This window comes from Oreochromis niloticus, linkage group LG20 (assembly GCF_001858045.2).
Source record: "Oreochromis niloticus isolate F11D_XX linkage group LG20, O_niloticus_UMD_NMBU, whole genome shotgun sequence".
NCBI classification, from domain to species: Eukaryota; Metazoa; Chordata; class Actinopteri; order Cichliformes; family Cichlidae; genus Oreochromis; species Oreochromis niloticus.
Window position 1 is genome coordinate 13,093,437 of NC_031984.2, and position 17,797 is coordinate 13,111,233.

Sequence of the window (17,797 nt, forward strand, 5' to 3'; positions counted from 1 at the left end):
GATGTTAGAACTTTGAGCTTTTTGAATAACTTTCTAATGGTTATGTTGTTCCCCAGATTCGGTGTCTGCAAAGATTTTCAGTCATATTAAACGCACCAGAACCTTTCCCCTGCTTCACAGCCTCTTAAGCCTCCACTTAGTATGTGCAGTCACAGTGCCAGGTCAAATGTGAAATCCCACTGGTTGCTGTCCATGGTGCTGAACAAACCTCTTCATATTAAATTGGCATATAAATTGCTGCACAGTTATGTGACATAACTGAACATCCGCGAAAAATATTACGTTGTATTTTGTGCTATGCAGCTATATGTTAGCCTATATTACACAAACATTTTCTTCTTCTTCTTCTTTTTTATTGGTGATTGTTTTGCGCATGCGAAAAGGCAAGCTGAGGCCACTAGAACAGATAACCGCGCAGAGAGCCGATAGCTCTCGGTATGCATAGGAGAATATGCGCGTTTTAAAAACGAAGAAGACATCTGAACCATAACACAGTGAAGATTTAAAGGCGTTATTTTCCCACCCGCCCCTCGTGACATTACGTTTCACGCAACAGGCTGCAAGACCAATGTGGAGTCTAAGCTGAAGAACAGTACCACCTGTAACACCGTACCCGTGCTTCCGACTTTCGTGCCGATGCCGAGAATGAAGAAGCAAAACGTCCGGACCTTGTCGCTCATCCTCTGCATGTTCTCCTACTTGCTGGTGGGCGCCGCGGTGTTTGACGCGCTGGAGTCCGAGTCGGAGAGCTCCCGCCGGCGCATCTTGGAGCAGAAGCGCAACGAAATGAAGAAGAAGTACCGCTTCTCCGAGGACGACTACCGCGAAATCGAGAGAGTAGTGCTGCAAGCTGAGCCCCATCGCGCCGGGAGACAGTGGAAATTTGCTGGCTCTTTTTACTTTGCCATAACAGTAATCACTACCATTGGTAAGTTATTGTAAGGCTTCTTCTATTTTTTATTTTATGTTTTTGGAAATGACCGATGATGTGTCACTTTGCTTGCTTCGTAATTCACAGCACAACATTATTTTTTCTACAAGAATGCAATATTTGAGGTTTGGTTTTAATGACGTGTTGATTAAAAATAGACAGTTGCTCCATGTTTTACCAACCAAGCGTTGCTTCATGATGCGTCATAGTGTCATTACATTTTCCATCTCTTTGCATTAAGGTTATGGACATGCAGCCCCTGGAACAGATGCTGGGAAGATCTTCTGCATGTTCTATGCTGTACTCGGCATTCCTCTCACTTTGGTTATGTTCCAGAGCCTGGGAGAGAGGATGAACACATTTGTCCGCTATCTCTTACATAAGGTGAAACAATGCCTGGGCTTTCGACGCACTGAGGTGTCCATGGAGAACATGGTCCTGGTGGGCTTTTTGTCCTGCATTGGAACACTGTGTGTGGGCGCCGCAGCCTTTTCCCACTTTGAGGGATGGAGCTTCTTCCATGCTTACTACTACTGCTTCATCACACTCACCACAATTGGCTTTGGTGACTTTGTGGCTTTACAGAAAAAAGAGGACCTCCAGGAGAAAACGCCCTATGTCGCTTTCAGCTTTATGTACATTCTGGTGGGGTTAACTGTTATCGGAGCATTTCTTAACTTAGTGGTGCTCCGTTTCCTCACTATGAACACTGAGGATGAGCGACGGGATGCACAAGAAAGGGCTTCAATGAAGAGGGACAGAGGCCTTTTGGATGGGACCCTGAGCCTTGGTGTTTTAGGGGAACAAAGCAGAGATAGCCACAGTGAGAGGAACAGGAGCAACATGGTGCACAGCCATAGTACACTCTTCCTCCCGATGGAGGAAGGAACCAGTCGCACCAACCTCATCTCTTCCCCGGTGGATCAGGAAAGACGAAAAAGCCCCTGCAGGCACAGGTTGCATTTCCAGATAAAGGCAGGCAGACGCAGGCAGGAGTCGAGCCTCAGCTCCCTCTGTTCCTGCGTGTGCTACCGCTTAGAGATTTGCGATAGCCCTCTTATGTCCCACAGTGAACATCATGGCTGCCACGTTAATTCTGTTTATTACAACTCAGTTTCCTACAGGATTCAGGGCTGTTCACCAAGTTCCAGGGACAACACTGGACTAACTTCGCCAGGAAGCAGGATCTCACCTGGCCATAGTTTCCGGGAGTTCCCTCATTTACGAAGAAAGTCAGTATAAGGAGCATTATTGTGAGGGAAAAGTGTTTGCACAAACTGTAAACAGTATTTTCAGAGACACTGTATTTTGTGTTACTTCTCCTTTGTGCATGAAGACAAAGGTTCTGTTTAGTAAATAAGTTGTCTGTTGTGGCTATTGAAAATAATTTTATTTCTAAAGCGAGAAGGGTTTGTTTCTTCCTTTCTTTACGTTGACTGTTTTTTTTTCTGTTGGTGATTCTGCTGTTTTGCTTGCATGTAAGGCACAGTGCAGTGCATGCTAAAGAGAATGTATAGCACAAAAGGTGACTGCACGAGTGCCATGTAAAGATGTAAAAAGTCAGCCTTTTTAATCTACACTTTTAATCAAAAGTATTTTGGCTATGAGGGTTATGACTGTGTAACTGTTTGGTGAAGATATGTGAACAATCCTCAGTGGAATTTGCTTCTGGTTTGGAGAAAATGTAATTTTTCATGCCATAGATGAAAGATGTCATTATATATATATATATTTTTAAAAAAGCCTTAAAGAACTTTGACCAAGCACATGACAAATGTGGCTTTTTACTCAGCGAGCATTGCAGGTGTGAAGTGGGATGCACTGCTGCACTCTGATATAAAGAGATTACGCTTGTTAGAGGACTAATTTGAATGTAGCACACAACAGAAACGTATATGTAGCAGGGTTTTAGTGAAACTGGAAAACTAATTTTTTTTTTTAGCAAAGGAAGTGCTGTTTCTTTGTAGACTTGGTTTGTATTCAATGTGAATGTCTGTTTTATTGTTTTATTAAACCAAAGAAAAGTGGCTGTTTTTTTCTTTTCTTTTTTCAAGCTTATTGTTCATCGAACAAAATTGCTCCTCTTTGTATGCAGTTATTTTCATTCACTTGTCTTCCACTGATCAGTTTTTAATCTACTGGAACATCTCAATATGTGGTAAGAAGAAAAGAAAAAAAGAAGCAGGACTTAAAAGTTTTCTCTTTGTTGACTTCCCTTTATCTGCTGGAACACATCTGAGCAACGGCATATAAAAAGGTGCCATAATGAAGTTTATAATCCTACTTACTGTGGTGATACTTCATCATTTGTTAAGGTGGCATAGAGTTTATATAGAGAAAAAAAACTACCTAGTCCACTGGCTTATTTATTTTGGTCAGTAGACAAGAATAAAATTAGATACATTTAGTTGAAATATCAAGATTTTTTTAGTTCTCTGTGTTATGTCTGCTTCAATATATCAAGTGCATGCTTTACAATCAATTACAGCTGTTAACGGACTGGTATCATAAATATTTTTCTTAATCTGTATCCAGTTTAACTGTACCTTCACCATTTGTTTGTTCTGCAAGTCATGAAACAGTTGCCCAGTTGTGTTAAAAATGTGAAGATATTTCACAATATCATCCATCCATCGAAGCTGCCATAGGGTGTGAGGTAGTGTTCACCCTGCACAGGTCGGCTGTCTGTCCAAGGTGGACAAACTACCGACTGCAGACTGCTGACAAATGGAAATCTATGGCCAATTTAGCCAACATGACGCGACAGTGCAATTCAACAGCATACTGTGGTGGAATTTAACAAAAGTAAGCCTATATTCATGCATTGTAACTTACTTGATCCAGTTACTGCAATTACACTGAGCCACTGAAATTCTGATTCAGTGAATGCATTTTACACATTGTTTACTTTGTGTACTGCATAGATTTTACATTACATTAGAAAATTAAGATGTATTATTAAACTGCACTGTTCTGCTGTTAGATAATAAAATACCTAATAAATAGAAATATATTAAAAAAACCAAAAAAACAAAAATAGTTCCTGAATGCTCTCTTCATCATGTCATCGTGTGTGACACACACACACACACACACACACACACACACACTTACATATACACTGTAAAAATTTTTAAATTACATACATATTATATTAAAACACCACCTCCAAAAGCAAGTTAATAACTACCTGTGGACTTAAATACATTTGAACTATTCATATTTTCTTCCCTTGAGACTATTGCATTAAATCCAGCCCAGGAGCCCTTTTATGTTATTTATACTTCTAACTCTCCCGAGTACCCCTGTCTGTTTGAGATATGGAGTAAATCAAAAGTGGCAATAAACAACAAAAAGAATAAATAAAACTCCATTCTCGAGTGGAGCGCCCAATACTTCAAGCCATTAAACACTACGTCTTCTCCATTGTCATGAGATAAAATCACATTATGTGTCGTAATATCTGCACATTGCCTCCATTTGCTATTTTTAAAACCTGTTTTTGGTTTGGAATGGGGAACCAGAAGTCATAAAGTCTTTACATAAGTGTCCCCGAGCTTACATTTCAAGCCATCTGTTGGTCTGCTGGAACAGAAAGCTACTTTACATATAAATGTAAAACTGATTGGGCAATAGAATCTGAAATGGTGATTGGTTATGAAATGCCATCTGCTCCTGCTGCTTGTGAATGCACACAGTGGCATTTACGCTCTCTTTCTTATATTGTCACATCACTAAATCTCATCCTTTCTTCACTGAGTACAACAAGCCCAATCACACAATTTGTTTGTCTCATACTTTAAAATATGAAGTATTTTGATCTTTCTGTATGGCAGAGAAAGTAGAGAGGAAATCTGCTACAATACCTTTGACAAGGGGGCCCTCTAAAGGTGGTAACAGTTTTTGGAGCTATTTGAAGGAAGTAAAGTCATAAAAAAACATTTAGCCACTGGGGGGGCAGTGTATGTCTTTTAAAAGGCAGTGAACCCCCTGATGTTTTCATCTGTTAAAGTGTAGCTTGAGTAAACTCAGATATACTGAACAGGATCATGAGCTCCAAAAAACCCCCATGACACTTACAGACATGTCATTTTTTTGTCATTTTTATGGAAATTGTGTTTTTATCTGATATCTATACGGTTGAACTATATAAATCAAGAGTCTAGCAATCTAAAACCTTAAGTGTGTTTGGGTTTGCACTATCAAAGACATTAAAAAATGCAGCACAAGCAGCTTGTTAGTCAGTACACCGACATCAGGAATCACACCTCCTACTGTTACCCCCTAGAGCTCGACAATCTGAACAGCAAATGACAGTTTATAATTTGACCCCCAATTCGGTTGAGGAAAAAATCATGGAAACCCAAAGGATTCCCAGGAGAGTTCCAGGAGGAAAGAATCGGAAGGAATCTTAGGAAGAAAATGAGGAAAGAGGAGGGATCTTCAGACATGCAGCAGAGGTCACATGAACAGCATTTATTAATAGTATACATGGAATACAAGATGACAGTATTATAGATGAATTGTGAAGCTATGGAAAATGTGGATCCAGGAGGACAAACAACTTCCAGCTCTTGCTTAACAGGTATGCCAGGTACGGGTATACCTGATCCAAAAAGGATATAAAAAAGAATGTACAGAAATATACCTTTCACACTTATGGGAAAAGAAAAGATACACCCTGAGAAACAGAGAGACAAACAAAGGAGAGGCAAAGATGTGAGCTCTGATTTGGTACAGTTTGAGCACCAGCAAAAATGCTCATTTTATTACTTTGTATCGAAACAATGATCAAAAATAATAACCTGCTACATGTCAGTATTTTAAGAGGTTACATTATTTCCTTTGGAATTCTATTCAGTTTTATTTATACAGCGCCAAATCACAACAGCAGTTGCCTCAGGGGGCTTTATATTGTAAAGTAAAGACCTTACAATAACACAGAAAAAACCTCCGACAATCAAACAGCTTCCTTTGAACAAGCACTTGGCAACAGTGGGAAGGAAAACTTTTCTTTTAACAGGAAGAAACCTAGGGCAGCTCCAGGCTCAGGAAGGGGCAGCCATCTGCCATGACCGGTTGGGGGTGAAGGGAGGGGTAGAGGAGAAGAAAAAACATAATGTGGTAGCGAGCCAGAGCTTAAAAATAACTAATGATTAAATGCAGAGTGGTGTATAAACACATGGGGAGTGAAAGAGGTGAGTGAAGAAGAAACAGTCAGGGCATCATGGGAGGCCTCCAGCCGTCTAGGCCTACTGCAGCGTAACTAAGAGAGAATACAGGGTCGCCTGATCCAGTCCCAACTATAAGCTTTACCAAAAATGAAGGTTTTAAAAAGTAGAGAGGGTGTCTCATCCCCAAATCCAAACTGGGAGCTGGTTCCAGGAGAAGGGCCTGAAAGCTGAAGGTTCTTCCAATGTCACCATTACCAAAAAAGACGTAGCACTTCTTTTCGCTATCGAGTCTCGGTTACTTCACTGAAAATGTATGTAACATATGTGTATGTTACAGATAAGGTATTCTAAACAAATACCGTGATAAACTGAGGATTAGATTGCTCCATGCATGCCTGTGTTCAATAGCAGTGCCTGTAGTGTTTCTTACCATGTGGCCAGTTAGCTCTGCTGATACTGACAGCGATAATGAAACTCAGAACAATGTTATATATTGGTTTTATTGATACTTTGGACAAGCTAAATTAAACCCATTTTCAGCCACAGTAATGGAGCCTCAAATGTCATCTCACATGCCCCCAGGAACAGAGACTCCTCCACATCCCTTTAACTGTCAAGTGTGAGTGTTACACAGAGACTTATAGAAATGTACAGATGTAAGGTGATATTGCTGAACGTGCTGCTGTACTGTACACATATATTAGCCACGGAACACTTTCTCTTTGACTGGCCGCGTTGCCATAATTACATTTGATTATCAGTATCTGTCGGATCAACATCTGTAGCTATCGTCTCTAATCCACTGCACAGTTCTTACTGAATCCATCGATTTAAATATCAATTTTCCAGGAACCAGTTATCAAATGAACTGCATGAGTAGTACAAAGAAAGTATTGGCTTTAAACCAGGACATAATTAATTTTACGATGATGGAATAAAGCCAAGATGCCCAAACTTTCAGAACATGGAAGATAAAACAGCTAGAAATACGACAGGGTGTGCTATGGATGGCCACTTCACATGCCGGTCTCATTTGGATGTCTCTGGATAAGAGGTTTCAGTTGAATTAAATGAATTTAAATAACCTCAGATTAAGCGTACTGCTAATTAAATTTTTTTTGTACTGTACATTTTCCATTCTATCTGAAAGGTAAAATTAATCCTGGCTGAAGTGGGCTGAAACAGAGAGAGTGATATTTCTCTCCTAACACATCAGTGTTACATAAACCCAAGAAAACTCCCCCCGGTGACAGGAGAATCCCTTCATCTTATGCAGCTATTTTATGATCCGCCCAAACAATTTTGGGTTTTACAAGGTTTCTTGTGCCTGAGGACATGGATCAAAGTAAGGTGCTACATCTCCTGCTAAAATGAATGATCTTGAAAGGGATAATCAAATAGAGACTCATCAAAATAGGAGATGGTGCTGGTAGCATTTGAAAAGCTTATTATACTTTTGTGACGGTCACTGCAAATTAATTGAAAATTGGAGTCTTTTGTAATGTAACGGGAGGCCGGCGCCTTAGGTCTAAGACCCCCACCCCCCCAACCCTGTTCTAGGAAGTGAATACATAATTAGCATTCACCATGCAGAAAAGGTTTTGGTCACTTTATTGTTCTGTGTCTTCAGTCTAAGCTCACCATGTTGCCTGACGTGGATAATGGGGCTGCTTTAAAGCATCTGTTCTCTTTAGCAGCTGATGACGGCAAGAAAACATGCATCAAAGACTTTAAAGCCGAATCTCTCCTTCCATCACTCAGCAAACTCCTGCCTGATGTAAGGCATTTTTGTGACTCCTGTCTGTGAAAAGCGCTATAAAAATAAATAACGCTTTCTCGCTTGCTTGATCTCTTTAATGTGAGATGTGACACTGATGATGAGGAACATGTGCCGCATACAGCCCAGGGCTTCTATAAATCAAACTATAGACGTATCCTAGAGGACTGCAGTACAGAAACAGGGAGCACACTTCATAGTTTGATGGATTATTGGTTTGATAATTTGATAGGATTAACGCAACTTTCTTTACATGCATGGGTCGCAGGCAACGGTTCCTGTTCCAGTTTGTTTTTGTTTCTGTGTTATCCATTTTCCTTTATAATTATATGTCTGTTTGTATTTCCAATATCTTAAATTATAATGAAATTCAAAATCATACACATGCACATTTTGGTTTCTTCTAGACTCATTCTAACTTTCTAACTTTTCCTTCTGGATTTTCCTGCAAGGATTATTGCATTACTAAAGTTTGAATTTATTCTTATGTTGTTTATTTAGAGCAGGAGAGTGCAACATATAGTCCATGTCATAGAACTGGTCTGTTGAATCGCTTGCCAACGTGTGAAACTGCAGAGAACTAAGGCCTAAATTTTGAGCTTCCCATTCTCTTACATTAGAAAGCATCATTTTTCAAGGTGTTATCTGTGGATCAAGCCATGAGAATGGTGGCCTGAGCTGTTAATATCCAGAGGTTTAAGTCATTGTGAGCTTTATAGCCTTCTTATTGACAAAGACGTTTTCAATTGCCCGAGATATCACGATGCGGTAAGACTGTTTAGCCAAGGAGCCGCGCCCAAGCTTTTATTGTATTTACGAGGTCCATGAACTAAAATGACTTTGACACCCCTGTTTAAGAGTATTGTTATGTATATATATAGAGACAGGTATTACAAATGCTGTGGTGTACATATAAACAACATATGTATTATTCTTAGGAGTTTGATGGTTACAGGCCCAGATCTCAAGCATATGCTCTATTTTTTCTATTAGGAATCCAAAGGAGCCTTTGAATCATCTTTTAATTAACAGAAGCACACGTAGTCGGAGAAACTAGGAAGGGGATGAGCTTTTAATAAAGATGAATCAGTCATGCAGCTTTCGTAGCCACCACTGAGAGGCAGTGACACACTAGATAGCTTACACAATGCGCCTCCTATGTTTGCCCAGCTGTAGCTTGTGTGCTGTCATTACCCCAACCGCCCCACTCCCCACCCAAACTCCCAATCTCCCCATCCTCTTTACTATTGCCACTACTGAGCTAAGCATGAGATGGAGGTAAGTGATGATGAATAACAATCAGGGTCTTCCTAAACGGATACAAAAGGAGAAGCCAATATTAATGTGATTTTTTTTAATGTGCTAAATCTTTCATCATTCATTTCAATACAAATGTTGACAGAGTACATTGTAGCAGGGGCTCAAACAGCACAATAATGAAACACTTACTTCAAACAGATATGCGAGCAAATGAATAGGACACCAACATGCATACACACGTGCAAAAATGACAAAGTAATCTCATCCATCCTGCTAAATTCTCTGCAGGAAAGTCATTAATGGTTTTAAATGAGGACGAGCTGCCACTGATAGAACTGATCCATGTGTGAAATGGAGTTAAGTGGATGAGGATGACAAGTGGAATATTTTATAGCCAATTCTCATTGCTCATGGTGGCAGTGTAAATTATGCTTTTTTGTCTAGGCCTACTGCTTGGTGGTTAACAAATGACACTGACAGCTCACATTTTACTTGTCTTTGACAAATATTCAAGAATCATCTTCGTCACATGACTTTTAAATCTCCATTGTCATCTGACAGAGGTGGTGCCGGTCACTGACTATCCACAGGTGAAGGAGGTAAAGCCGTCCAATATAATCCAACCAAACTTGTTACTTTGTGGGGAAACCTCGGCTCTTGAGGTCGTCTATTAATCACAGGGTTGGAGAACTTGAGGAGACAACACCTCCTCCTGTCAAAGTGTCCTTGAGCAAGAAATTGAACCCTGAGATCCTCCCACTGGGAAGGTCGGTGTCTTGCATAGCAATTCTGTCACCATTTGTGTGCCAATGTGTGATCAGAGGCCATTTGCAATCTTGTACTTTTGCTCCACTACATTTGAATGAAAATATATATTTTTTATTCCACTTTCATCCTTAAGCTTCTCACGAGTTACTGTAAAAACTGAGGTTTTACATAAAATGCATTCCCACAAATTGTGCACATAACATAAATGAAACCATCTGAAAAAAGGGCCATTATGAGTACTTCATTCTACTTATATTCTTTTATGTGTTTTTAAATACATTTCTAAGTGCCTGACCTTTACCTGCAATTAGGTTCAATCTGTAGTTTTGTATGGTCCACCCTTTACAAGCAAAACAATCTTGCTACAACTCATCACCAGGTTACCAGGTACTGTATTAAACTTTAATTTTACATACTTGAGACTTTAGGGTTAAAAAATAGATTTTTAAAAACAATTTTCTTCTTTTTGTTGGTCCCTTTAGGGTTCGCCATAGCATCCTCTGCAAGTCCTTCGTCACTACATCCATGAATCTTCTTTGTGGCCTTCCTGTTTTTCTTCTGCCTGGCAGCTCCGTCTTCAACATCCTTCATCCAGTATATGCACTATCCCTCCTCTGCACATGCCCAATCCGTCTCAGCCTTGCCTCTCTGTGTCCCTGTGATATACTAATTCTAGTCCTTTCTCTTCTGGTCACTCCCAATGAAAATCTTCAGCCCATGCAAAGATGGACCCCAGGTGGTGCTCAAGCACCTGCCCTTTGGTCAATTTTTTCAAGAGTTTTTTCCCTCAATTTCTATTTTATAATTTTGCTTTTGGTCTGTTGCATCAGTTCCTAATTAAAAGCTTAAAAGCCTCTTTTGCCTTTCATTGTCATCGTAACCAGGTATGCACACCCTTCCAAAGTCCTAAGGTGCAGCATTATGTGTCTGACCTGCTTTTATGACAATAAGGCGATGGTAGCATGGTAGCAGCCCAGATACATCCTTGCTTGTCACTGTTATGAAATTAAAATAATATTACAACATGTCAATACAGTTAAACATAAACAACAAGAGTCCACCATAAGCCTTTAAAAAGCAAGCTAGTCTGACTGAAAATGTACAAGTGAACTCTGTAAGGACCTTTGTGTGACAACAGAAAGAATGAATCAATGCAAATATTTGGATGTCAGAAACGTTGGGCCTTGACTGATCCGTCTGGACTCCCACATGTCAACTTCTTTGGAATTTCCATTATTCTTTCACCATTTTCTTAGCTTACGGGTGTAGTCAAAAATCTCTTGGATTATTATGAACTCATGAGCACACACTGCGTCGAATGAAATCAAAGTACACACATCCAGTTGCAGTGTGTGTACAATAGTGATGTGTTGGTCATGAACGAAACGGCTCTTAGAGCCGACTCTTTGAAGTGAATGATGCGAGCCGTGTTTTTTTTTCCTTTCTCTCACCCTCTCTCTCGCTCCGCACATGAGCCTTGTGCTTGCACACACACACACACACACACACACACACACACACACACACACATATCACCAGAACAAGTTAGTACAAAGTAAGTAAAATTTTATTTGTATAGCACTTTTCAAGATAGAAACTAAAACAAACAAAAAAAAAGAACCACAAGCAAGTTTTAAAAGATGAGTTTTTAGCTGTTTTTTTTTTTTAAAAGAGATCCCAGAGTTCCCAGATCCCAAGCTGAAAAGGAGAGAGTTCCAGACTCTGGGGGGCACAGTTTTAAAAGCTCTGTCACCTTTTGTTTTCAGCCTCGTATGATGGACAACCAGCAAGCCCTGATCACATGATCTCAGGGACCTGCTGGGGATGTATGGATATTAAAGATCTATGATATATGTCGGTACCTGTTCATGCTGAGCCCTTAATGTCAAAGTCATATTCTTAAAGCGGACTCTGAATTTAATGGGGAGCCACTGCAGCTGGATCAGCAGGGGTGTGACATGAGAGTGCTTGGAAGACAAGGTCAGACGCCTTGCAGCAGCATTCTGAACACCCTGCAGACGTTCCAAGGAGGCATTACATAAACAAGTGAACAAAGAATTACAATAGTCCAAACAAGATGAAAGAAATGCATGTATGACAATTTCGAGTTCTGAGCATGACACAATCGACTCAGCTTAGCAATGTTTCTTAAATGATAATAACAGGAGCAAACCAGAGATTTAGCATGAGCGTCCAAACTCAGAGCAGAGTCGAAGTTTACTCCAAGATCCCGAGTAGAGGATTTGGCAAATGTAGCAAGAGGACCTAAATTTTCCATAACCTTGGGCACAAATTTATAGGGAGCACAAACAAGGACTTTGGTTTTCTCCTCATTAAGTTGAAAGTTATCAGCCATCCAACCTCTAATGGAGTCTATGCGCCTATGCAAAATCTGTAGTTTGGAAACATCTTGGGGCTTAAAGGAGATATACAACTGAATATCATCTGTATAGCAGTGATAAGAAATGTCCTTAAGAGTGCTCAGAAGGCGCTGAAGAGGAAATAAATACAGCAAAAACAATAAAGGTCCCAAACAGAACCTTGTGGCACACCTGGCTGTAGCTCAGGCAGGTAGAGCAGGTCATCTACTGATCGGAAGGTTGGTGGTTCGATTCCTGGCTTCCCACTAGTCTACATGCCAAATATCCTTGGGCAAGATACTAACCTTTTACATTGGTGCATTCATGAAAGCACTAACAGCTTAGGAAAAAGTGCTTCTGTGAATGGGTGAGATTGGGTGAATGAATAAGTTGTATAAAGCACTTTGAGTGCTCAGAGTAGAAAAGCACTATATAAGAACCAGTCCATTTACCATTTACCATACGTAAGAGAAGTAGAAAAGGACCTATATTTAGAGATGTGAACTAATCCAAAGCAGACCCAAATACACCCCACAGTGTCTCAGCCTATCTAGCAAAATGTGATTAGCTACAGTATCAAAGGCAGAGGTCAGGTCCAACATCAGCAAAACAGAGCATTCTCCTGCATCATATCTCATCAATATGCATACATAGAATTCACTGCATGAGATTATTCATGCAGTGAATCCTATGTATGCAATCCTATGTATGCAATTCCGAGCAGGAAAACACTCTTGCAAAAAATCATCCCAGGCCTATATGACAGAGAATGTGCATCTTCTTTTTGTTTTGCATATTTTAATTTATATTTTATTGTGTTGTGGTTTGCAGTGTTTTGTGTTGTTTCACTTTAAATTTGTTTAAAAGGAAAAAGCTGAAAATTTTAATATTTAAAAATTGAAATGTAAATAGTTGGTTTTTGTGTTTATAATTTATTTATTATATTTTATGTGGAGTGAATAAATAAAAGTTTATTATATTTATATATAAACATATATAAATAAAACCACTTTTTTTTTTTGTTTTACATTAGTAATTCCTTTTGTGCATAATTTTATATTGTTGTTGATAATAAATTAGCTAAAGCAAAGAAACAACCTGAAGAGCCGGTTGGGAGCCGAAAGAGCCGGCTCTTTTTAGAGAACCGGAATTCCCATCACTAGTGTACAAGTGAACCACATGTCTCTAGCTGTGGGCGCTCTGTGATGAAGAGCAATCTCTCAGAGCAGGCTGTATGTTACCAGCAAGATGAAAGAACACCCAAAGTTCATGTGCAAGTGATTCTTTATCATTTTCCACTCGATATTCCAACATAATGCTGTAAATAAGTCTTGAAAGTAGCGTTTGAACCTGAACTCTTGAGAAAAGTGTTTGCCGGGGTCATGTAAGGGAGCTGAAACCAGAACACTCGCCCCCTGCTGGGACCATAAGGAATAATGCAAGCTTAAGGTAGTTCTGTACTGGCTAAATTTACAGTCAATATAATTAACAGACAACAGAAAAAAGATTTTTTTCAGATATTTCAATAGAGAGTTACAAAAAAAACCTTTATTCTTTATTTAAAAAGGAAAATTAAAAAAAATATATTTTAAGAGTGCCCTGGCTGAGATACAGACGAACAACCAGCAGTGGCTTCATTAAATTAAATGTAAATACATCGTGGTAATTTTACTTTGATGTAACTAAAGCAAGTGAATGATCAGAATACTGTTTCCATATTTGTGAACATGTGCTTAGTAACTGATCATTATTCTCCTACACGCACGCACGCACGCACGCACGCACACACACACACACACACACACACACACACACACACATCACCAGAACAATCGATCCAACAGGCTGATGCTCCTCATCCCCTCATCCCAGTGCCTCATGTTGGTCTCCGAGCAATTAGCCTGCTTGCATCCCAGTCAGTACACAGCACATATGTGGCTAATCTCTCTCTCTCTCTCTTCACTATCTCTCCTTCCTTTATCGATTCTTTTATCTCCCGTTGGACATGTTTCTTTCTTTCTTTCTTTCTTTCTTTTTTTTCGCTCAGAGCTTGACACACATAACTGGAGGTGTGACAGGTTTTTACAGCTTTTACACAAATACCCTTTATTTGCCTGTAAAGGGCTGTTGTTGGGAAGTCAGTAATGGATGTATGCGTCTAAGGCTGTCAAGCCCTTGCCGTGTGTGTGTGTGTGTGTGTGTATAGGAATGTGTGTGGTGTGTGTGCATGTCGTTTGTGTAGGTGTGTGTTGCAGAGACATTTCTTTTGCAGAGCTGTCGTAAAAAATAGACATTCACTGCCCCAGAGAGAGAAGCCATTTCTGTTTCATAGACAAAAAGGTTTCTGGACTCTTTAGAGATAACAGCTTTATATGGGAATATATAGCAGTAATTGTCTCTGACAGCGTGAGCTTCTTTATATGGTCTCCTTATGAAAGTGGGCAAATTGTATTTATTCACTATAGAATATACATTGAGTGACCACAAAAGCAGAACCCCCAACATAACAGTTCTGTAATAAATACCAAATAAAAGTTTAATGCTTAGTTTTTGTTCACGCAGTGTCAGAGAGCTGCTGATTCAGCTCTGTGCTCACGTAAGCTGGAAGTTTATGGTCTTGTACTGGATGACTTTGACAAGTATTTTCTCATGTTTTGGGTTCACAGCGTATATGAAAGCTGCGCTCATAAAATAATATGAACAATTATAAGCAATCTAATATAAATCAGTACAGCAATAAGATACAGCCTCTGTGGTCCATCTATAGAGGCTGTATAGAGACATCCCAAGACAAATGACAGCACCAGTCATTTTTAGCATCAGTCACTTTATTGGTGGTGACTCACAGAGCTATGAAGTCTGCAAGGGAGAGAGTAAGGGTGGACGGATGGACTGTTTGCCACAGGAGACTAAAGATTTTCCTTTTTCTGTTTTTTCAAATTTGAGCATTTTTATTTTCCTTGAAATCTGTTTGCCCTCATGTAAATGTGTTTACATACATTCATTCAAGTGGCTACCAAGTGTTTTCTTCAAACAGGGCACCTGACAAACAAAAAATGTAATATTTAATATGTTCACATTTAATAATATCCAGAGTACCTTTTAGTTAGAATCACTGCCTTGTGGTTGTTCTGACTCAGCCAAATGGTGAAGGTGTGGTTTACATCCATGTCTGTCCACTTATGATACAGTATACACATGTAGTCAGTTATAGCCAAACACCTTTGATTACTGAATTGCATTCACTTCATTAATGAAGTGAATGCAATTCACATTTGTCTGAGATTAACTCTTTGGGGTCTTTACCTTACAATATGACGTGCTTTGAGTCAAAATTTGTTGACTGTATAAGTGGTGGTACATGAATAAAACTGAACAGATCTAAAGAAGATGTTCCTGAACTTTGGGTTTATTCGAACAGGACGGATGGATAACCACAGGACTTTTCCCCATATGATAACTAAAACACAAAATAGATTAAGACAGATTACTGTCCCAAACTTAAAGATAAAAATGCATTTACTGGAATTGTTTTGACAGCTCTTGCTTTTCAAAGACAGTGAGGAGCAAAGTACAATTAGAAGTGCTTTTTCTGATGAAGAGTTAAACTGTAAAGAGCAGCGTAGTGAATAAGGATCTGCGTCCACGAATCTTCAGCAGTGCAATGCACACCTTTTTCACCACTGTGTTCAAATGCTCTTAACTGTTTGAGTAGAGGCTAAAGATTTTCAGTTTATCTCAGCTGTGACCCTGGTCATTACCTAACAAGTAGTTCATGATTATGAAACTGTCCTCTGTGGGAAAAAATGGCAATATATAAGAGGTCCTCAAAGGTCCATATACATATGATTTTTTCAGAGTGGTTTATTACTTCAGATTAAAAGTCCTCTTGTGTTGCTCATTCAGTCCAGTCCTTCTGTTGTCTAAATCTAACCAAACCTGTGAAAGGGTTTGTAGTTTAACTGATGAGTAAATGTAAAATACTATTTTTAGAATCAATTATTCTTTTCTTTGATTCAGTACAATTAGCTGTCAAATAGCTGCAGTCTGTAAAATGCAAGCATTTTATAAAATGTAAAGCAATTAATATAAGCTTTAATTCAGTGTTGTGGCTCTCTATTGCTGGCCGGACAAATCTTGTGATTTGTTTTCTGACATTTTATTAACCAAACCATTCATGCTTTTTTTTTTCTAGCAGAATATTTTTTTCATCTTATGAATGAATTTGGTGAACGCAAGCAACAAAACTACGCACTGAAAAGTGTTTGTAAGTTCTCTGTGCAGACACCGAAAGAGTTCGGTGAAACCTTCAAGCTTGGGGACAAATGCGATTATATAGAAACAGCTCAGCCTCAACCCAGCAGGAACCTTTTGTCACAATATAGCTTAATGAATTGGAAAGAAGTGGAGATGCATTTAGTTTATAAACTTTGCACAAAGTAATCAATGCTTCTTCTTTTATTTTTTCTAACGTTGCAGCCAAAAGACTAATGACAGTTGCCATCCAGCAGCAGAGTAAACACGACCAAGACTCCCTGCTGGCTGCTGCATGTGGTGACCTGGGAATGAAGGAGCACAGTCGTGCTGACTCTGTAAATCTGAACACCACAGAGGCAGGCTTGTCACAGTGCCAACCATTCGATTTGTTTAGAGACACAATATGGCCATCTTGGCTGTGTTCTGGAAAAGACGCCAGGGGAGCCAGTACTTGCCAGCCAACTTTCTCTTGTCGCTCTTTCTCTCTTATTTTTCACTGCGAGACCACGCTCTGCGGGGAGCATTTGAAGAGGGAAATGCGTTTTCATGGTAGATTCAAAGCATTGATCAAACATGCAGAGTTCTCTGAAATAATTCAACATTATGACACTTACATTGTCTTTTGCTTGATTTATGGCTCTCGGGCTCATAATATATTCATGTTTCAGTCTTTTTTTACAGTTCTCTGAAATATGATTGTGTTTATACACATTATTTAACTCTTTGATGCAAAACATCTTAATGAGCAAGCTTCTAGCAAGAAAAACCTCTTTGAATGATTTCTGCACTGACAAATAAAAGCCATTATCATTTTTACATAATGACTGCATTAACAGCTCTGATAACAGTGTTATCGCGAGTATCATCTGTCACCCTTCTCTTCACTGCAACAATAGACGCTAATTACACCTGTCAGAAGAATTCAGTATTCACATAAATGTAGATAATGTCTGTCTGATAATTCAGCTCTGTCAATACTTGGATTTTTCACAATCTGGGCGCTGCACACCGCACAACAGCAAAGATAAAAGACAAAGACATGATACCAGTAATCATTAGCCATTCGGTCTGGTTTATGAGCACACATTTGAGCTCCCCTAAATATTAAAGGACTACGTCCATCCATCCATACGCATGGAGTCTATCCTAGCTTTGAAAGGGCTCGAGATACACCCTGGACAGGCCACCGGTCCATCACAGGGCTAATTCAGAAAGACAAATAACTATCAATGCCCACAGGTGTGTCCAGCCTCTATAGGTTCAACACTTA

At 39.4% G+C, this 17,797-nt stretch overlaps 1 protein-coding gene across 1 annotated transcript; it reads left to right on the forward strand.

Moving 5' to 3' along the window:
* Positions 1-383: 383 nt before the first annotated feature.
* Positions 384-3,934, forward strand: kcnk15 (potassium channel, subfamily K, member 15). The gene is made up of 2 exons (XM_003438812.5): positions 384-928; positions 1,173-3,934. The coding sequence occupies exons 1-2, from the start codon at positions 637-639 to the stop codon at positions 2,171-2,173; spliced, it is 1,293 nt and encodes a 430-aa protein (XP_003438860.2). The 5' UTR covers positions 384-636; the 3' UTR covers positions 2,174-3,934.
* Positions 3,935-17,797: the final 13,863 nt, after the last annotated feature.